We start from the raw sequence: 22,512 nt of genomic DNA, 5'->3' as shown, positions 1-22,512 counted from the left end.
TATCAGATCCTTTGCCGTGCTAGTTTATGTCACTTTATTGTTCTGCCTCGGTCTGTTACAGTAGGCTTTGATAAAGCATGCCCCCCCCCCCCCCCACCATTTGTGGTAATAAGTAGGCTTGATCAAATGGAGTTAACCTCAAAACAGTGTTTACTGAGTGATTTTTTGAATGAATGAATTCAATGGTTGTGAATAGCCCAAGACTGTAACTGCTGCTGCTGCTGCTGGGTCACTTCAGTTGTGTCTAACTCTGTGCGACCCATAGATGGCAGCACACCAGGCTCTGCTGTCCCTGGGATTCTCCAGGCAAGAGTACTGGAGTGGGTTGCCATTTCCTTCTCCAAAGTGTTAAATGTACTATGTGCAGTGGAATTAATATGAGCTCAAAAAGCTAGTATAGGATAGACTATTTGGAAAAGCCAATTAAGGAGAAGGTAAAACCTTCGTGGTATCAAGAAAGATGGGTAGAACTCGGATAATTGAACATGAGGTTGATACAGCTGCGATGAAGATTCTGAAATGTTCTAAAATGGTGTAAGCATGGATTGTTTGGGGATGTTAAGTGCTATCTTATTAGAGGCCAGTAGTTTGTGTTGGAGAGGTGAAATGGTGACCAGAAGATAATTTCATATGTTATGTTGAGAAGTTTAGACTTAGTGTGATGGGCATGTTAGAAAGTAGTGTTTTAGGAAGTTTTATATGTAAGCGAATTAATTATTTGATTTTGTTGAGAGTTCTTGGAATAATCTTAACTCTGAAATGAAAGCAGAATTTTACAATGTTAGATGTTAATGAATATAATTGATGCAGCTATAGCTGTGCAACAACTTGTAAGTCATTAGCCAGCGGTTTAAAGCAAGTTAACTAACATTGACATTTCAAATCTTGTCCTCCCTTGTAATACCAGATACTTTTTAATTGCAGATTTAGTACCTCAAGACAAACACTTATGTGGATTCCAGATTCTTTTTTTTCCAGGTATTTCATATAATTCTTTAGTACTTTTAAAAAATAGAGTTATTTATTAAAACAATAAAAAATTCTCTTGCCTTAATATTTTTATTAGATAAAATCTTAACTCTTTGAATATTTAAGTTGTTGTTTACTTTGGAGATACAATGATTCATTTTTACTGGTCTTTGAGCTTTGAAAGAATTAGGGCATTTTATTCCTACTCAGATTTTAAAAACTAATCCTGTCTTAATGATTTTTAGTTTGCTGAGTGGAAGAATTTCAACACTTCGAGATGAAACTGGTGCTGTGAGTATAACAGTGTTGATGTATATTTCTAAATTAGATCAAATAATGCTCTAATGTTTGGTCCTTATACTCTTAGAAGATAGGGGAACTACTCTTTTAATAATTACTAAATGAAATATATGTTCTTAGGTTTTTATTTCTTGTCATGAATTATTTCTGTAATTATAAATGAGAACTCAAAACAGAGAGTACTGCATATACTATTTTAAATAATCATTAGAAATTGTAGGATCTGAGCTTACATTGTCTAGAGGAAAACATTTCTTTTAATCAATAATTGAAACTAACAGTGAATGCTGCTGCTGCTGCTAAGTCGCTTCCGTCGTGTCCGACTCTGTGCGACCCCATAGACGGCAGCCCACCAGGCTCCCCCATCCCTGGGATTCTCCAGGCAAGAACACTGGAGTGGGTTGCCATTGCTACAGTAAATAGATAGGTGTAAACACGAAAACATTCTGATATTAGAGTGGTAAAATGTTGCAAATTTGTGAAGCTCTACAATTTTTTGTTCTGGAGAATAACCTTATGAACTTGTGCAGCAGTGGTGGAGTGACGGAAGTAAAGAATTACTAAGTTTCAGCACACGAAAAAGGATATCTGTATTTAAAAGGCAGTTTTAATATGCACAGTAGCAGGTCAAGTAATTGTGAAAAGCAAATAAGACTTTCAGTTTGGAGGCAGCAAAATGACCACAGGCGTTTCTTTGCTGTGGTGAGATTTGCAGATCAAATAAAGTAGCACGAGCAAATATGGCCATGTGAGGTTATAGAAATGACATCAGTAGTAAGACCCACAAATCTATGGTGTTTCTTCAACTTCAGGTTGATTCTAATAAAAAGCAAGAATGTATGAAGCCAGAAGAACCTCATTCACTGTATAGAACACTGTATATAATACTGATCATAGTATAAGGAGGTATATTTTTTGCTTCATTCTGCTGTCTGATTGACTTATATAAATCTTAAAAGGTATTCAGTTTTATAGTTAGAACTTTTGTAATTGGTTCAAAATAGTATTGGCATACATTCCTGTAAAGAGCTATCAATTATATATTTCCTATTTTCTAAACATTTTCCCCATAAGTATTTCGTGGTGGGTGGGTGCTCAGTTGCTTCAGCCATGTCCAACTCTGTGACCTTATTCTGTGGTACTTGTATTTGTTATTTAAAAAAAAATTTGTTCTTGTCACTTTTTCTTTCACCCCACCCTCAGTCCTTGAGAAAACAGATAGTGGTATGTGAAAGTGTACTTTTATAATACAATCAAGGGGGGACAATCAAGAAAAGCAAAACTGTCAAAACTGAAAAACAGTGTGAAAATGTTGTTCAGTTTTAACTTTTCTTGATTGCCCCATATATATTATAAAAGTACACAGTTGTTTTAGTGATTTGTTTAAGTCACAGATTATGTAAATCATAATCACTATCCCCAGTAATTACGGATCAGATGATATAAAAAGTATTATTTATGCATATTATTTTCAAAGTGTTAAATTCTAGAATATTTCAGATAAAAATTTTCCTTTTAGCGTCCCTTTGCCTAAAGATGTTAGTTGAATAGAAATAAGGGCTTCCCTGGTGGTCCAGTGATTAAGAATCCACCCACCAATACAGGAGACACGGTTGGATCCCTGATCTGGGAAGATTCCACATGTCACGGAGCGACTAAACCCATGCACCGCAATTACTGAAGTCCGAGTGCCCTGGAGCCCATGCTCTAGAGAAGCATATACTAGTGAGAAGCCTGCACATCTCAGCCAGAGAGTAGGCACCGCTCATTTCAGCTAGAGAAAACCTGTGCATAGCAATGAAGACCCAGTGCTGCCAAAAATAAATAAATAGAAATTTAAAAAAATTAGAAATGAGAAAATGGACTAATTTGATACCATTTTTTCCCCTGCATATTAAAATATCAGTCTAATGATAGCTTTTCAGGGAGAGAAAAGACACCGTTTCTACTGTACATGTATACAGTATACAGTAGTGGTTATAACTGCATTTCCATTTTAGAAGCATTAATATTTAAGAGTATAATCAAGGAAATAGAGTTTTTACGTAATGCAGTAAGTGTTCTCTAAGTTAGTGTTACAGATGTTAAAGTTAAAAGTTTATAATTTGAAAATATAATTTGTAATTCTTTTATTTACAGATATTTATTGATAGAGATCCAGCAGCATTTGCACCCATTTTAAATTTTCTTCGGACAAAAGAACTAGACTTAAGGTAAGAAATGTATCTTTTTTTTTTTAAGCTTTTATTTCTTTACATATGTACTTTTGGCGGTGCCTCACAGCTTGCAGGATCTTAGTTCCCCTACCAGGGATTGATGGAGAAGGCAATGGCACTCCACTCCAGTACTCTTGCCTGGAAAATCCCATGGATGGAGGAGCCTAGTAGACTGTAGTCCATAGGGTCTCTAAGAGTCGGACACGACTGATCGACTTCACTTTCACTTTTCACTTTCATGCATTGGAGAAGGAAATGGCAACCCACTCCAGTGTTCTTGCCTGGAGAATCCCAGGGACGGGGGAGCCTGGTGGGCTGCCGTCTATGGGGTCGCACAGAGTCGGACAGGACTGAAGTGTCTTAGCAGCAGGGATTGAACCCTGGCTCCCTGCACTGGAAGTGGGGAGTCTGTTCACTGGACCACTAGGCAAGTCCCAAGAAATGTATCTTTTTAAAGTAAATTTTTGTTGGTAGGCATGGTTTTGGTCTTAGTTTATGAAGGAAAGTTTTTTTCCCTGCCTCAAGATTATTTTTGTTTAAAGTTCCCTCAGAATTTCTCTCATAGATACAGGCCACAATCATCTCTTAATGGATTACTCTCAAAGCTTCCTAGCCAGTTTCCCTGCCTTCAGTCTTATCCCTTCAATTCATTTTTCACACTGTAGCCAAAATTATATCCTGAAAATATAAATCTAATCTAGTTATTCAGTCAGTTCAGTTGCTCAGTCATGTTCAACTCTTTGCAACCCCATGAACTGCAACATGCCAGGCTTTCCTGTTCATCCACCAACACCCAGAGCTTGCTCAAACTCATGTCCATTGAGTCAGTGATGCCATCCAGCCGTCTCATCCTCTGTCATTCCCTTCTCTACTTGCCTTCAATTTTTCCCAGCATCAGAGTCTTTTCTAATGAGTCAGTTCTTTTTCGCATCAGGTGGGCAAAGTATTAGAGCTTCAGCATCAGTCCTTCCAATGAATATTCAGGACTGATTTCCTTTATGATCGACTGGTTTGATGTCCTTGCAGTCCAAAGGACTCTCAAGAGGCTTCTCCAACACCACAGTTCAAAATCTAGTTAGTTATTACTTTGCATAAAACTCTTATTTAATCAGCTGCTGGATTAATGGTGAAGGATTTTGAACTCCTGTTAATCTAGCCCCTGCTTAGTTTCTCTTGCTTGAACACTTTCAACCCTTTCTGCTCTTGGCTTGATCTTTCTGATGACTCTGCTGTGTCACCTAATTCAGACAGATGTTCAGAGCTTCCTGTGCTGCCGCACTCCAGAAGTCTTTCTTACATGAGATTCTAAAAGGGCTTGCATTGTTTCCTCTATACCTGCAGGATCAAGCACTATGCTTGATATATGGCCATACATTTTTTTGTATGACACATAGCCATGCAGTTTTACTTGACACAATTTAAACTATTTCTGAACTCTGCCATAGTCTGGATTCCTAGTAGGAAGCTACAATCTAATTTGTATTTTATTGTTGTTTTATTTTTTATATGCCTAATGAACTTTTACTAGGACCTATTAATACTTTTTTAGATACAGGTTTTAGAATTCTAAATATTTGTTTAAGCCACTTCTGTATAATATTACATAATTTTTTTTGACATATTCACTAGAATATGAGCTTCTTGAAAGCAAAGATTTTTTTTGTTTGGTTTGTTCCTTGCTGTGTTCAGAGTATTGTTTAAAAAAAAGCAAAAATTATGTATAGTAAACTGCTTAATGGATATTTATTAAATGAATAAAACAGTTTGGTGGGGCTTTTTGTTTATCTATTTTTTGGCCTGGGGTGGTAGGTGGGAAGTTTATTATTAACTGTTTACTTCTGGGGTAAAATTATTTTTAGCATTTGATGAAAATCTAAGTTTACTTCTTAGTCAGTGTCCTTCTGACTCATTTACAACTAAATTACCCATAAAAGACAGCAGTAGTTTAAATATCTGTATTCATTGCTTTTCTTACAACTTGCTTCTTTACGTCAGTTAATGGAAGTCTAGCAAACTTAAATTCTATGAGTAGTATCTTCTAAAAGAAGGTGGGAAGGAATTGATAAAAGAACACTATATTCTACTTCCATTTTTTATATAAAATTCTTCCATTGCCTTTATCACTCTGTATTATTATCCTATTTATTTGTCCTCTCCAAAACTGTTATTTGTGTCCTGAGCTATTGTACTGTTAATAGAGGTAGTTTTGAAATAGAATAAGAAAGTTTTAACTTTTCTTATGTTAAACTAGTAACAACCACTTTCTCAAATAAAAGCAATTTAATATTTCCATCACATGTGTCTGTTAGGCCTATCAAATTTTTTTTTTTTTAAGAGCAGTTTTATGTTTACAACAAAATTGAGAGGAAGGTACAGAGGTTTCCCATGTGCCCCCTGTTATCAACCTCCTACCTGAATGATACATTTTTTCTTTTTTTCAGTTGATGAACTTGCATTGACGTCATAAGCACCCAAAGTTCGTAGTTTATCTTCAGTTCACTCTTGGTGTTGTACATTTTAGGAGTTAGCACAAACATATAATGACATGTGGAACTCTTTATAATACCATACACAGAACTTACACTGCCCTAAAAATTTTTCTTCTCTGCCTGTTGCTGTCTCCTCAAGCCACTGATCTTTCAAAAATGTGCATAATTTGACTTTTTCCTCAATGTCATAGTTGGATTCACATAATATGGAGCCTTTTCTGATTGGCTTCATTCACTTAGTAATATGCAATTAAATGTCTTTCATGTTACTTCTTTTTAGTGCTAATACTATTTCATTACCTGGATGCCAATTTGTTTTTCCATTCACTTACTGAAGAGAACATTTTAGTTGCTTCCAAGTCTTATCTGTTATAAATAAAGCCTCTATAAATATCCATGTGGAGGTTTTTGCATGGACATTAAGTTTTCAGCTCCTTAGGGTAAATGTCAAGGAGTACAGTTGCTGGATCGTATGGTAAGTTTTATAAGAAACCTGCAGACTGTTTTTGACAGTGACTGTCATTTTCCTTTTCCACCGGCAGTGAATTAGGGTTGCTATCGCTTCACATCCTTGACAGCATTTTGGGTTTTGGCCATAGTAATTGATGTGTGGTAGTGACTTGTTGTCTTAATTAACATTTGCTTAATGACATATGATGTGGAGCATCTTATTTCATATGTTTGCTGCTTGTATGGCTTTGGATGAGGTCTTTGGCCCATGTTTTGATTGGATTAGTTTCTTTATTGTTGAATTTTAAGAGTTCTCTGTATACGTGGGATGACACTCCCTTATCAAATCTGTCATTTGCAAATATTTTGTCTCATTTGGTGCCTTTTCATTTTCTTGACATTGTCTTCTGTAGAGCAGAATGTTTTAATTTTAATGAAATCTAGCTTGTTCTTATTCCTCTCATGGATTGTGTCTTTGGGTTGTATCTAAACAAGTATGACCACACCCAGTGTCATTTAGGTTTTCTCCTAAATGTTATCTTTTTTTTTTGGCATGCTGATGTCTGGTTGTTTCAGCACTATTTGCTTCTTTGTTATAGATCGGTTGACTGTATGTATGGGATTTATTTCTGGGCTTTCTGTTCTACTCCATGATTTGTTTCTTACCAGTACCACACTATCTTGGTTTTTCTAAGTTTACAGTTTTGGTGTTGTGAAATGGCAGTGCTCCAACTTTGTTCTTCTTCAGTATTATATTGGCTGTTTTGGCTCTTGGGCCTTTTCATGTAAACTTTAGAATCAACTTGTTGATATTGGTAAAATAATTTGCTACATTTTGATTGGAATTCATTGAATCAAATCAAGTAGGGAAGAACTGATGTCTTAACAGTACTGCATCTTCCTGTCCATGAACTAGAAATATCTCTCCATTTTTCTCATTCTTTGATTTTCAGCCATCAGCGTTTTGTAGTTTTCTTTCTTGTATTTTTTGTATATATATATATTGTGTGTCTGTGTGTGTATTTAGTTAGATTTGTACTTGACTACTTTTTAGGGGAGTATTAGTGTAAATAGTGTTGTTTCTAACTTCAAGTTTCTCTTGTTCACTGTTGGTATATTGAAAAGCAATAGACTTTGGTACATTAACATTATATGGTACAACCTTGGTTTACTTGCTTATTAACTCCAAGAGTTTTGGGTTCATTCCTTTGGATTTTCTATTTTGACAGTCATATCATCTGTGATCATCAGTTTTATATCTTTCTTCCCAATCTGTATGCCTTTTCTTTTCTTGTTTTATTGTGTTAATGAGGATTTTGGTATGAAATTGAAAAGAGTGGTGACGGAATCTTTGTCTTGTAACCAGATGTTCAAAGTTCTCACATTAAATATGATGCTTGATATAGGATATTTTTTTAAAGTCTCATCAAGTTGAAAAACTTCCCCTCAGTTCTTGGTTTACTGAGAGTTTTTATTATGAATAGGTGTTGGATTTTGTCAGATGTTTTCTTTGCACCTGTTGATGTGGTCATGTGAGTCTGTTGATGTGAAAGATTACATTAATTGACTTCAGAATATTTAAACAGCTTTCTTACCTGAGATAAATCCTGCTTGGTTGTGGTATATATTTCTTTTTAGACATTGTTGGATTTGGTTTGCTGATATTTTGTTGAGAATTATTGTGTCTATGTTCATGAGTGATATTGGTCTATAATTTTCTTGTAATGCATTTTTCTGGTTTTGGTGTTAAAGTAATGTGGGCCTTGCCCTATAAAATAAATTAGGTTTCTCTCTGCTTCTTTCTCTGAGATTGTGGATAATTGGTATAATTTCTTCCTTAAGTATTTGGTAGCATTCACCAGTGAATCCTGGGCCTAGTGCTTTCTGTTTTGGAGGTTATTATTGATCTGTTTTTTTTTTTTTTAATACGTATAGACTGAGGTAGTTTCTTTTTGGTGTGAGTTTTAGTAGATCATGTATTTCAAGGAATTGTCCATTTCATTTGGGTTCTCAAATTTGCAGGCACAGAGTTGTTCACAGTATTCCTTTATTATCATTTTAATTTTCATGGAATCCTTAGTGATGCCCCCTCTTCTTTCTGCCCAGGCAGTGTTTTTAAAATAAGGACAATTGTAACTGAAACCTAAAATGAATGCTTTTAAACTCTTAAGTTTCCTTTTTTTTTTTTTTACTTCTTATTTTCTTATTACTTAATTGTAACATCTCTATCTGGATAACATAGCCATTCTTAAGGCTGATCTTTTTTCCCCCCTACTTTATGTTTTGTTTTTGGTTTTGGTTTTTGATGAGAGGAGTCATGCTGATTGTTACATACAAGCACTGTGGTAGGCACTGCGTGATGTATACAGACATGGATCAGAGGTGGATCATGCTTGCAGGGAGCTTGTAGATTAATTGGGGAGGTTAGAATATGTATAGAAATTACAGTCAGAAGCAATTAATACCATATAAATGATTTCTGCTCTTGTTCGCCTCTTAGATACTTATAATTACTTGTATTAACCCTGTAAAGCCCTCATCTCTAATTTAGTCATCCAGTTCATCTATATATGAGTGGTTTTTTCATAAGAAAAAGTTCATGGTGGTGTGCAGTTTTGTTTATACTTCTTCAAATGATTAAGGATCTTAGGGACAAGTAAGTTTTAAAACCCATGATTTTGTTCATGTTAAGAGCCTAATACTTTTTCTGCTTCAGATGATCATCCAGGCTGCCATTGTTAATGATTTACATCATTAATTTGTTTCTTTGTAGGGGAGTGAGTATTAATGTTCTCCGACATGAAGCTGAATTTTATGGAATCACTCCACTAGGTATGTATCTTTACTATTTTTTATTTATGATTCGACCCTTTGAGCACTCAACTTGCCCAAATGAAGTGTGTTTTATATCAGGTCCTAATTTTTGATGGACTAGTCAGTGCTTGCTTTTTGTGGATTTTCATAGAAAAAAGATATTGTCAGCTGATTTAACTTAAACATTTTCCCTTTTCTTTCCTTATCCTCTTTAACTAGAGAAAATAAGTGGAGTACTATTTTTCTGTTTGCATGTACTCTTGACAAGTTTGCTTTGAAATGTTTTTAGTAAGAAGGCTTCTCTTATGTGAAGAGCTGGAGCGTTCATCTTGCGGCAGTGTCCTTTTCCATGGTTACTTGCCTCCACCAGGTACTTCTGCTTTTTCATTGAGTTGTTCAAGTCTTTTTATCATTACGTTAAGTACAAATGTGTGAACAGGAAAATCTGTTTCTTGATTATCTCATTTGTAAATCTACTAGAAAAGATGAGAACTTTAATTTAACAGAAGTTAGGTCAGACTATAAGGTAGGGTAGGAGTTTGCCAAACTTTTTCTGTAGAGGGCCAGTTAGGCTTGTGAGCTAGAAGATCTCTGTGGCAGTTAACTGAACTCCACTGTAAACACTGCAGAAATGGGTGGGTGTGACGGTGTCTAATACAACTTTACTTACGTAAACAGCCATCGGACTGGACTTGGCTTTGGTCAGATTTGCTGATTCCTGTGTTTGAGAACTGGTTGTCCATCTCCTTTGTGGAACCCTAGGAGCTTTGCAGAGATTTGTCAGTGTATAGGGGAGAGGAGGGTGAGGTGCATGCCATTTCTGCCCCTCTTCAGTTAGTACAGTTCGATCTGTGCCTGTGTTGTAGCAGGGTTTTGAACAAGAGTTCATTTCAAAATGATTTCAAAAAGGCTCCTCTGCCAAATAAGGGATGCTTAGAAGTATAGGGCAATTCAGCTCTAAAGCTGAATAAAATTTAAATTAGTAAATAAAGTTTAAAGTTAAAATGTAAACTTAATAGAATAGTACCTATCTCATAGTAACTGTTCCGTAAATGTAAAGAGTTAGTGACAGAACGAATGAATTAGTGGTGATTGATTTGGTATTATACATATGATAAATCTCAGTCTTACTTATTAACTATATAACATGGAAAATATCAGAAATCTTTTTTAAAAATTTCATCTTATTTGTTATGGTACTTATTTGCGGTAAATCACTATAAGATAAATTTCAGCTATAATGTTTAGTTTTTTTGTTTTTTAGGCATAAGAACATATGAAATTTTCAAATTTTGGTAGGTGAACTTAAAACAATTTATCTTCTTTGCTTTCATAGGTATTCCTAGTCGTAAAATAAACAACACTACTAGATCCTCAGCTGATTCTAGAAATGGACTAAATTTTACAGAAGGTGAAGCTCGAGGAAATGGTACTCAGCCTATTCTTTCTGGAACTGGAGAAGAAACTGTTAGGCTAGGTAAGCATAGCTTACATAAATAAAAAAGGCAAAGTAGGTACATTTTTAGCTCTAGATATTGAGTAATTATTTTTAAAGTTGTAGCTTTTGCTGTATCTCTTTCGATCTCCCGTTTATATCTTGAAAAGTCTCACCTAATATTTTTATTTAAAAAGCTTGTGATTTTCTGTTTGCTGTAAACCTTTAGAATAGAGGTTGACAAACTTTTTCTGGGCCAGATGGTGGACATAGTGGGTTTCATGAGCCTGAAGGTCTCTGTTGGAACTGCTCCTTTCTCTTTGTAGCGCACAAGCAGCTTTGATGTGTGGACAGATGTGCTTGGCTGTGTTCCAACAAAGCTTTCTTTCTCAAAACAGACAGAGGACTGAAATTGGCCTCTTGGCCATAGTTTGCAAACCCCTTTTTTAGAACACAAAAAACATTTCTTTTTCTAATGTCAACAGGGTTTCCTGTGGATCCACGAAAGGTGCTAATAGTAGCTGGCCATCACAACTGGATCGTAGCTGCGTATGCCCATTTTGCTGTGTGTTACAGGTATTATATAATTAATAATGGTTTGCTTTTTACTTTGGGGAGTATTTTTTAATAGCTGCAATTTTATGCTTATAGATTTAAGAGCTTAATTTTAGTCATCAGATTTTTTTTCCTTCTGATTTTGCCTCCTGATTAAATTCAGGTTACTTTTATTTTTACAACTAATTTCATAAATACTGATAGCCTCAGTATATTTAAATATTGCCCATACAGTATAAACTGTGAAATAAATGAGATATATTAAAGTTACACCTTCTTGCTTAGTGTATCCAGCTTCCAAGTCATTTAACTGTTGTGTTAAATGAGGCAGGCTTGTCTGTAATGATTAAATATTGTACTCTTAGAGAAGAATAAGATTCTACATTGGTCATGAGTACTGTACACTTGGGAGTGAGGTAGTTAAGCAGGACCATTGTGAACAGAAGTGATGTAGTTTAGTATCTAATGTGCAAGGTAGTTTTGTTTTATCTACTTCTTGCATTCTCAGAAACCAGCGGGAACAAGGAAAAGTATATACTAGGGATTTCTCTTTTTTATTTGGATGAAAGGTAGGATTCTTAGTTCAGAATTACTGTATGAAGTGAGAATTGTTGATGACAGGGGAACGGTGGTGGTGTTCAGTCACCAAGTCGTGTACTACTCTTTGCAACCCCATGGACTGCAGCATGCCAGGCTTCCCTGTCCATTACCAGCTCCCGGAGATTGCTCAAACTCATGAGTTGGTGATAACATCCAACCGTCTCATATTCTGTCATCCCCTTCTCCTTCCTTCAGTCTTTCCCAGCATCAGGGTCTTTTCCAATGAGTCAGTTCTTCACATCAGGTGACCAAAGTATTGGAGCTTCAGCATCAATCCTTCCAATGAATATTTAGGACTGATTTCCTTTAGGATTGACTGGTTTGATCTCCTTGCAGACCAAGGGACTCTCAATAGTCTTCTCCAACACTATGGTTCAAAAGCATCAATTCTTTGGTGCTCAGCTTTCTTTACGGTCCAACTCTCACATCCGTACATGACTACTGGAAAAACCATACCTTGGATTAAATGGACCTTTGTCGGCAGAGTGATGTCTCTGCTTTTTAATATGCTGTCTAGGTTTGTCATCGCTTTCCTTCCAAGGAGCAAACATCTTTTAATCTCATGGCTGCAGTCACAGTTCTCAGTCATTTCGGAACCCGGACGAAGAGAATCTGCCCATATTTTCACTTTTCCCCCTTCTATTTGCCATGAAGTGATGGGACCAGATGCCATGATGTTAGTTTTTTGAATGTTGAGTTTTAAGCTTTTTCACTGTCCTCTTTCACCTTCATCAAGATGCTCCTTAGTTACTCTTCACTTTCTGCCACTGAAGTGGGATCATCTGCATATCTGCAGAGGTTGTTGGTATTTCTCCTGGCAATCTTGATTCCAGTCTGGTATTTCACACAATGTGCTCTGCATAGAAGTTAAATACACAGTATGACATTATATGGCCTTGATGCACTCCTTTCCCAGTTTGGAACCAGTCCGTTGTTCCATGTCCAGTTCTGTTGCTTCTGGACCCATACACAGGTTTCTCAGGGGAAAGGTAAGGTTGTCTAATATTCCCAACTCTTTAAGAATTTTCCACAGTTTTTTTTGATCCACACAGTTAGAGGCTTCCAAGTAGTCAGTGAAGCAGTAGGTATTTTTCTGGAGTTTGCTAGTTTTCTCTCTGATCCAACAAATATTGGCAATTTGATTTCTGGTTCCTCTGCCTTCTCTAAATCCAGCTTGTACATCTGAAATTTCTCAATTCTTGTACTGCTGAAGACTAGCTTGAAGGATTTTGAGCATAATGAGCTCAAAATGCTAGCATATGGAGTGAGTGCAATTGTATGGTAGTTTTCAACATTCTTTGACATTTCCCTTCTATGGGACTGGAATGAAAACTGACCTTTGCTAGTCCTGTGGTCATGCGGAGTTTTCCAAATACGCTGGCATTGAGTGCAGCACTTTAACAGCATCGTCTCTTAGGATTTTAAATAGCTCAGCTGGAATTCTGTCGCCTGCACTTGGTGCTTTGTGGTAATTCTTCCTAAGAGCCACTTGACTTCATGTTCCAGGATGTCTGCCGCTGGGTGAGTTACCACACCATTGTGATTGTCCAAGTCATTAAGACTGTTCTGTGTAGTTCTATGTATTGCCACCTCTTCTTAATTTCTTCTGCTTCTCTTAGGTCCTTACTGTTTCTGTCCTTTATCACGCCCATCCTTGTATGAAATGTTCTCTGGATACCTCCAGTTTTCTTGAAGAGATCTCTAGTCTTTCCCCTTCTATTGTTTTCCTCTATTTCTTTTCATTGTTCAGTCAAGAAGGCCTTATCTCTTCTTGCTATTCTCTGTAACTCTGCATTCAGTTGGGTATATCTTTATGCTTCTCCCTTGCCTTTCCCTTCTTTTCTTTCCTTAGTATTTGTAAGCCTCCTCAGACAACCGCTTTGCCTTCTTGCTTTTCTTTCTCTTAGGGATGGCTTTGGTCCTTGCCTCCTATACAGCATTACAAACCTCTGTCCATAGTTCTTTGGGCATTTTGTCTGCATTGTCATGCTTCACTTTTATATTTTTTTTCTTGCTCAGTTTACCACGTTACTTGAATTATTGAAAGAGTATTTGTAGATTATTACCCTTTTGGAATTTATATTCTTCTTTAGATTTTTAAAAATATAACTGTGTTTGTTTATTTATCTGGGCTGTGCTGGGTCTTCATTCCTGTGCTTGCTTTTCTCTAACTGTGGTGAGTGCGGGCTGCTCCCTGCTTGTGGCGCACTGACTTCTCCATGCCAGTGGCTTCTCTTGCTTCAGAACCCAGGCTCCAGGCTGAGCAGGCTTCCGTGGCTGCAGCCCATGGGCTTACTAGTTGTGGCACAGGGGCTTAATTGCTCCATTCTGTGTGAGATCTTCCCAAATCAGGGATCAAATCTATTTCTCCTGCTTGGGCCAGGGGGTTCTTTACCACCAAGCCACCAGGGAAGCCCTCCACTTTAGAGTTTTAATGCATGTAAAATTTACTTTTTGTATAAGATAATAGATTTGGGAATCTATTTTCTTCCACACTAGTGGCTAATTATGTTCTGCTTATTACATAAACCATCCTTTCTCATTGAATTTGAAAACCTTCATCTTGCTTTATATTTATTTTTATATCAGTTCAGTTCAGTTCAGTCGCTCAGTCGTGTCCGACTCTTTGCGACCCCATGAATCGCAGCACGCCAGGCCTCCCTGTCCATCACCAACTCCCGGAGTTTACTCAAACTCACGTCCATCGAGTTGGTGATGCCATCCAGGCATCTCATCCTCTGTCGTCCCCTTTTCCTCCTGCCCCCAATCCCTCCCAGCATCAGAGTCTTTTCCAATGAGTCAACTCTTCGCATGAGGTGGCCAAAGTACTGGAGTTTCAGCTTCAGCATCATTCTCTCCAAAGAAATCCCAGGGCTGATCTCCTTTAGAATGGACTGGTTGGATCTCCTTGCAGTCCAAGGGACTCTCAAGAGTCTTCTCCAACACCACAGTTCAAAAGCATCAATTCTTCGGCACTCAGCTGTCTTCACAGTCCAACTCTCACATCCATACATGACCACTGGAAAAACCATAGCCTTGACTAGATGGACCTTTGTTGGCAAAGTAATGTCTCTGCTTTTCAATGTGCTATCTAGGTCGGTCATAACTTTTCTTCCAAGGAATAAGCGTCTTTTAATTTCCTGGCTGCAGTCACTATCTGCAGTGATTTTGGAGCCCCCAAAAATAAAGTCTGACACTGTTTCCACTGTTTTCCCATCTATTTGCCATAAAGTGATGGGACCAGATGCCATGATCTTAGTTTTCTGAATGTTGAGCTTTAAGCCAACTTTTTCACTCTCCTCTTTCACTTTAATCAAGAGGCTTTTTAGTTCCTCTTCACTTTCTGCCATAAGGGTATACTTGCATCTAATTTCAAACTTTTTCCCCCCTATTGTTGGACACTTGGCTATTGATGCTGCTGTGAGCATGGGAGTGCAGAACTTTTCAAGCTAGTGTTTCTGTTTTCTTTGAATATATTCCCAGAATTGAAATTGCATTATCATAGGGTAGGTTTGTACTTAATTTTTTTGAGCAAACACCATATTGTTTTCCATAGTGGCTATACCAATTTACAGTCCCTCCAACAGTGACAAAGTTTCCCTTTTCTCCACTTCCACACCAGCATTTATTGTCATTTTTTCAGAATTTTTATTTTGTTTTGAAATACAGCTAATTGACAATGTTGTGATAGTTTCGCGTGGACAGCAAAGAGATTCAGCCATGCATACATGTATCCATCTCTTGTCTTTTCATGATGGCCATTGCAACAGGTATGAAGTGATACCTTACTGTGGTTGTAATTTGCATTTCCCTATTGACAATTGATGCAGAGGATCTTTTCTTGTACATTGGCTGTTTCTATATCTTCTTTGGGAAAATGTCTATTCAAGTCTTTGGCCCATTTTTTAGTTGGATTATTTGTTTTTTTGCTGTTGAGTTGTTTGAGTTCTTTATATATTTGCATATTGACACCTTATCAGATATATGGTTTGCAAATATTTTTTCCTATTCCATTGGTTGCTTTTTTCACTTTGATAGTTTCTTTTTCTGTGCAGATGCTTTTTACTGTGATGTAGTCCCATTTGTTTATTTCTGATTTTATGTGCTTTATGTGTGATTTTGAAAACAGTCATTATCATGACTCATGTCAAGGAGCTTTTTCCCTATGTTTTCTTCTAGGAGCCTCATGGTTTTAGGTCTTCAATCAATTTTGAGTTTATTTTAGTGAGTAGTATAAAGTGAAAGTGAAAGTGTTAGTCACTTAGTTGTGTCTGACTTTTTGCGACCCCATGAACTGTAGCCTGCCAGGCTTCTCTGTCCATAGGATTTCCCAGGCAAGAATACTGGAGTGGTTTACCATTCCCTTCTCCAGGGGAACTTCTGACCTGGGGATTGAACCTGCATCACTTACATTGCAGATTCTATACTATCTGAGCCGCTAGGGAAGCCAGTAAGGGTCAAATTTAATTCTTTTCTGTTTAAATATCCAATTTTCCAGGTACCATTTATTGAAGAAGCTCCCTTTTCTTCATTTAGTATTCTTGGCTACCTTATCAAACATTAGTTGACTATATATGCTTGGACTTATTTCTGGGCTCTTAAACCTGTTCCATAGGCCTATTTGTGTGTGGATCTTCTTAATCATTCCTTTCATTAGCTGGTGAGAATTTGAAATAGGAGATTGGAGGATTTTTGTGTGTTGTGTTAGATAGAAGAGAAATAAGATGAAATATTCTTATGTGTTAAAGAGAAAAACTTGTGTATGTGTTTGGCTTCATAATTTAACCTTTGAGAGGTAGAATCAGCTTCCTTTCTGATTAGCCTGGTAGTGAGGTGTTGGAAAGGAAACAGTGAAAGTTATATTGAGAAAAGTCCAGTAGAAAACAAGCAATGAGGGATTTTGTGCTGATATATAGTGTTAAAAAAAAAAAAGAACTTAGGCAACACATGTTGCCTAACACACGTAGCTCCTCCACCTGGACCTTTAGGAAAGAATCATTGTGTGCTTGTATTTCTGCCTTCCTGTGGTACCCTCCCCAAACCACATTTGTGTTTTTAGTTGCAGAGTCTCCTTAACAACCTCTAGAACCCTTTTTCTGTCTGGAGTCCATCTCTTGAAGAAAAATAGGCAAAGGGAAATCTGACTGAGTCTGGTTTGGCAAAACATTTCAGCACTGAGCAGAAATTATGTATTTGGGAGTTGGAAAAGGAATGGGGAAATGTGGGAAGAAGGGAGAGCTCTTCAAAATAAGATGACTCAACTCTAGAGGCTCCTGATTATTAAATATTGGGAAAACATCCAGTTCCATAAAAATAGCTTCTGAATATTGAGAAATGAATTGGACTTTCCAGTTAGGAACTTATTCAGCTGTTATTTTATGCCAGGCATATAACCCTGAAGTCTCTTGTATACATGTTCTCATTTAATTATCACAACAACCTGTGGCATGAATCTCATCATCCCTATTTTACTAATGAGGAAACCAAGTTGGAGAAATTCCCTAGATCATCCTGGGGAAAGAAATGACAGAATTCTCAACTCTCTCCATCCCAGTGCTTCTCATGTCTCGGGCACATAGTAGATTCCTGAGAATGCATCAGAATAAACACCGTGTTCCTGGTCTCTGGTATAAGTGAGTAGTGTTAGTTTTGACAACATTAGTAATTCTTTGATTCCGTGGGACGGGCAGTGGGCTGGGCTCAGTCTGAGAGCTACCCCTCCTCACTTTGTGGTTTCTCCTCCTAAGGGAGTGGAGTGGTGTGGAAGCAACTAACAAATTAACTGAACAACTGAACAAAACAAAGTTTTGGCTGAGGAGGAGTATAAAATGAAAATAATGTAGGTGCCTTGGTGTATTAGTTTCTTCCTGCTGCTATAACAAATTACCATACATTTAGTATGAAAAAACAATACAATTTTTCATCACTTGGTTCTGGAGTTCAGAAAACTCCAAATTGGATCTTGCTGAGCTAAAGTCAAGATATTGGCAGGTCTGTGTTCCTTCTGGAGGCTCCAGCAAGTTTCTTTGTCCTTCCCAACTTCTAAAGGCCATCTGAGGCCTTTAATCACGTTTCCTTTTTTACATTTCAAAACCAGCAGTGCAGCATCTTCAGATCTCTTCCTTGTCCCCCACTCGTCTACCTCTGCTTATGAGGACCTCAGTATTACATTCTAGGCACCTGGATAGTCCCTCCATCTCTTTAACTTAATCACATCTGCAAAGCCCCTTTGCCATGTAAGATAACACTTTTACCATTTTCAGGAATTTAGATGAGGACATGTTTGGGGAGCCATTATTCTGCCTAGCACACTTGGTGAGGAGTTTCATAGTTCAGATAGAAAGGACAGACGTGAACTTGGAGGCAAATATTACTCTTCCAGTGTGGATTTTAGTTGCTATAAGGCTCCTATCGAGACAGGGAAGAAAGTGAAAGTGAAGTTGCTCAGTCGTGTCCAACTGTTTGCGACCCCACGGACTGTAGCCTACCGGACTCCTCAGTCCATGGAATTTTCCAGGCAAGAATCCTGGAGTGGGTAGCCATTCCCTTCTCCAAGGGATCTTCCCATCCCAGGGATCACCGAGGTCTCCCACATTGCAGGCAGACACTCTACCATCTGAGCCACCTGGGAAGCCATCGAGGAAGGACTTTTATGAGTTTTAAACTGGAGTATACAGTTGATTTACAATGTTGTGTTAGATTTAGGTGTATGGCAAAGTGATTCAGTCATAAATATACATATATCCATTCTTTTTTAGATTCTTTTCACATGTAGGTCTTTGCAGAATACTGAGTAGATTTCCCTGTGCTTTACAGTAGATCCTTGTTAATTATCTATTTTATATGTAGCAGTGTGTATATGTTAAACTCCTAATTTATCTCTGCACCCTGCATTTCCCCTTTGGTAACCATAAGTTTGTTTTCAAAGTCTGTGAGTCTGTTTCTGTTTTGTAATGAGTTTGTTTGTATCTTTTTTTAAAAATTCTATATATGTGATATATGATATTTGTCTTTGTTTTACTTCAGTTAGTATGATTATCTCTAGGTACATCTGTGTTGCTGCTACTGGCCTTATTTCATTTTTTTTAATGCCCAAGTAATATTCCATTCTATATATGTACCACATCTGCTGCAAATGAACATTGAGGTGGATATATCTTTTCAAAGTATGGTTTTCTTCAGATACATGCCTAGACGTGGAATTGGTGAATCCTATGGTAGTACGACATTTAGGTTTTTAAGGAATCTCCATACTGTTCTCTGTGCAATATACCAATTTATATTCCCACCAACAAATGTAGGAGAGTTCCCTTTTTTCCACATCTTCTCCAGCATTTATTGTTTGTAGATTTTTTGATGATGGCTATTCTGACTAGTGTGAGGTGATAACTCATTGTAGTTTTTGCATTTCTCTAGTAATTAATGATGTTGAGCCTCTTTTCACGGGTCTCTTGGTCATCTGTGTGTCTCTTTGGAGAAATGTTTGTTTAGACCACCCACCCATTTTTTGATTGCTTTTTTTTTAATATTGAGCTACATGAGTTGTTTGTATATGTGGAGATTAATCCCTTATCAATGTCTTTGTTTGCATATATTCTCTCATTCTGTGGGGTTTTTTGTTTTGTGGATGGTTTCCATTGCTGTGCAAAAGCTTTTAAGTTTAATTTGGCTTCCCTGTGGCTCAGATGGTGTAAAATCTGCCTGAAATGCTGCAACTCTGGTTCTATACCTGGGTCGGGAAGATCTCCTGGAGAAGGAAATGTCAAACCACCCCAGTATTCTTTCCTGGAGAATTTCATGGATAGAGAAGCCTGGCAGGCTGCAGTCCTTGGGGTCCCAAAGAGTAGGACATGACTGAGCGACTAACACACACAGACAGGTCCCATGTATTGCTTTTTAATTGCTGTAGGAGGTGATTCAAAAAAGATCTTGCTGCAATGCATATCACAGTATACTGCCTATGTTTTCATCTAAGACTTTCATAGGATCTGGTCTTACATTTAGGTTTTTAATCCATTTTGAGTTTATTTTTTATAATTTTATGTATTTATTTATGACCGTGATGGGTCTTCGTTGCTGTACAGACTTTTCTCTAGTTGCTGCAAGTGGGGCCTACTCTCTAGCTTCAGTGCACAGGCTTCTCACTGTGGTGGCATCTCTTTGTTGCAGAGAGTAGTCTACAGGGCATGTGGGCTTCAGTAGCTGTAGCATGTGGACTCAGTAGTAGTTATAGCTCCCGGGCTCTAGCGCACAGGCTCAACAGTTGGGACACATAGACCAAGTTGTTCTGCGCCATGTGGGGTCTTCCCGGATCAAGGATCAAATCTGTGTCTCCTGCATTGGCAGGCGGATTCTTTACCAGTAAGCCACCAAGGAAGCCCGATCCATTTTGAGTTTGTTTGTGATACTAGAAAATGTTCTAATTTCATTCTGTTGTAGGTAACTGTCTAGTTTTCCCAGCACCATTTATTAAAGAGACTGTCTTTTCTCCCTGACCATCACCAACTCCTGGAGCTTGCTCAAACTCATTTCCATCTAGTCAGTGATGCCATCCAACCAATCTCATCCTCTGTCGTCCCCTTCTCCTCTCACCTTCAATCTTTCCCAGCATCAGGGTCTTTTCCAAGGAGTCAGTTCATATCAGGTGGCCAAAGTATTGGAGTTTCAGCTTCAACATCAGTCCTTCCAATGAATATTTAGGACTGATTTCCTTTAAGGATTGCCTGGTTGGATCTCCTTGCAGGCCAAGGGACTCTCAAGAGTCTTCTCCAACACCACAGTTCAAAAGCATCAATTCTTTGGTGCTCAGCTTTCTTTATAGTCCAACTCTCACATCCATACATGACCACTCAAAAAACCATAGCTTTGACCAGATGGACCTTTGTTGCAAAGTGATGTCTCTGCTTTTTAATATGCTGTCTAGGTTGGTCATAACTTTCCTTCCAAGGAACAAGTGTCTTTTAATTTCATGGCTGCAGTCATCATCTGCAGTGATTCTGGAACCCCAAAAAATGAAGTGTATCACTATTTCCATTGTTTCCCCATCTATTTGCCATGAAGTGATGGGACTGGATGACATGATCTTAGTTTTTTCAATGTTGAGTTTTAAGAGAACTTTTTCACTCTCCTCTTTCACTTTCATCAAGGAGCTCTTTAGTTCTTCACTTTCTGCCATAAGGGTGGTATCATCTGTGTATCTGACATATTGTTATTTCCCCTGGCAATCTTGATTCCAGCTTGTGCTTCATCCAGCCCAGAGTTTTTCATGATGTACTCTGCATATAAGTTAAATAAGCAGGGTGACAATATACAGCCTTGACATGCTCCTTTCCTAATTTGGAACCAGTCTGTTGTTTCATGTCTGGTTCTAATTGTTCCATCTTGACAATTTCTCATACAGATTTCTCAGGAGGCAGTTAAGGTGGTCTGGTATTCCCATCTGTTTAAGAATTTTCCACAATTTTTTGTGATCCACACAGTCAAAGGCTTTGGCATAGTCAATAAAGCAGAAGTAGGTGTTTTTCTGGAACTCGCTTGCTTTTTTGATGATCCAGCAGATGTTGGCAATTTGATATCTGGTTCCTCTGCCTTTTCTAAATCCAGCTTGAACATCTGGAAGTTCACGGTTCACAGACTGTTGAAGCCTGGTTTCATCATTCGTGATACTGCTTTGTAATTTTCTTTTTGTGTGTTACTTTTGTCTGGTTTTAGTATTAGGGTGATGGTGGCCCCATAGAATGTGTTTGTGAGTATTCCTTTCTCTGCAGTTTTTGGGAATGATTTTAGACAGATTGGTAATAACGTAATAACTTTTCTCTAAATGTTTGATAGAATTTACCTGTGAAGCCATCTGGTCCTGGACTTTTGTTTGTTGGAAGTTTTTAAATTTCAGTTTCAGTGTTTGTGATTGGTCTGTTCATATTTTTCATTTCTTTCTGGTTTAGCCTTGGAAGGTGGTGCCTTTCTAAGAACTTAAACATTTCTACTAGTTTTATTGGCATATAGTTGCTTCTGGTAGTCCATTATCCTTTGTATTTCTGTGCTGTCCCTTGTAACATTTTCATTTCTCATTTTATCCATTTGAGCTCTCTTTTTTGCTTGAGTCTGGCTAAAGGTTTATCAATTTTATCTTCTCAAAGAATCAGCTTTTAGTTTCATTGATCCTTTCTATTGTTTTGTCTCTGTTTCATTCATTTCTGCTGATATTTATGATTTCTTTTCTTCCAGTAATTTTGGGTTTTGTTTTCTTCTTTAGTTGTTTAGGTGTAAGGTTATGGTGTGTATTTGAGATTTTCTTGTTTTCTGAGGTAAGATTGTATTGCTGGAAGCTTCTCTCTTAAAAGTGCTTTTCTGTGTCCTGTAGGTTTCAGATTGTTGTGTTTTTGTTATCATTCGTTTCTAGGTACGTTTTGATTTCCTCTTTGATTTCTTCAGTGATTCATTTAGCCTCTATTTTTTTTTAACAGCTTTTTGTTTGTAATTAATTTCTAATCTCATAGCATTGGTCAAAATGATGCTTGATAGGATTTAAATTTCCTTAAATTTACCAAAGCTTTCTTTATGGCCTGCTTGTGATCTGTCCTGGAAAATCTTCTATGTGCACTTGAGAAAAATGTGTATTCTGCTGCTTTTGGATGGAGTGTTCTATAAATATCTTTTAAAGAACATCTAGTCTAATGATCTA

General features: G+C 37.4%; 1 protein-coding gene across 9 annotated transcripts in view; it reads left to right on the top strand.

Annotated features, from left to right (window-relative positions):
• Positions 1-22,512, top strand: part of KCTD3 (potassium channel tetramerization domain containing 3) — a 69,707-nt gene that overhangs the window by 6,085 nt on the left and 41,110 nt on the right. For 7 of the 9 annotated variants that reach the window (XM_044943201.2, XM_044943200.2, XM_044943198.2 and 4 more), the window contains exons 2-8: positions 925-978; positions 1,215-1,260; positions 3,409-3,482; positions 9,198-9,256; positions 9,528-9,608; positions 10,575-10,715; positions 11,159-11,249. In XM_044943201.2, the coding sequence (XP_044799136.2) occupies positions 925-978; positions 1,215-1,260; positions 3,409-3,482; positions 9,198-9,256; positions 9,528-9,608; positions 10,575-10,715; positions 11,159-11,249 (546 nt within the window). Of the gene's footprint in view, positions 1-924; positions 979-1,214; positions 1,261-3,408; positions 3,483-9,197; positions 9,257-9,457; positions 9,609-10,574; positions 10,716-11,158; positions 11,250-22,512 lie in introns of those variants that run through there. The other 2 variants (XM_025286095.3, XM_025286094.3) reach the window with 1 other exon arrangement.

The sequence above is a fragment of the Bubalus bubalis genome, chromosome 5 (genome assembly GCF_019923935.1).
Source record: "Bubalus bubalis isolate 160015118507 breed Murrah chromosome 5, NDDB_SH_1, whole genome shotgun sequence".
Taxonomy (NCBI): Eukaryota; Metazoa; Chordata; class Mammalia; order Artiodactyla; family Bovidae; genus Bubalus; species Bubalus bubalis.
This window is presented reverse-complemented; position numbering and strand designations above follow the sequence as displayed.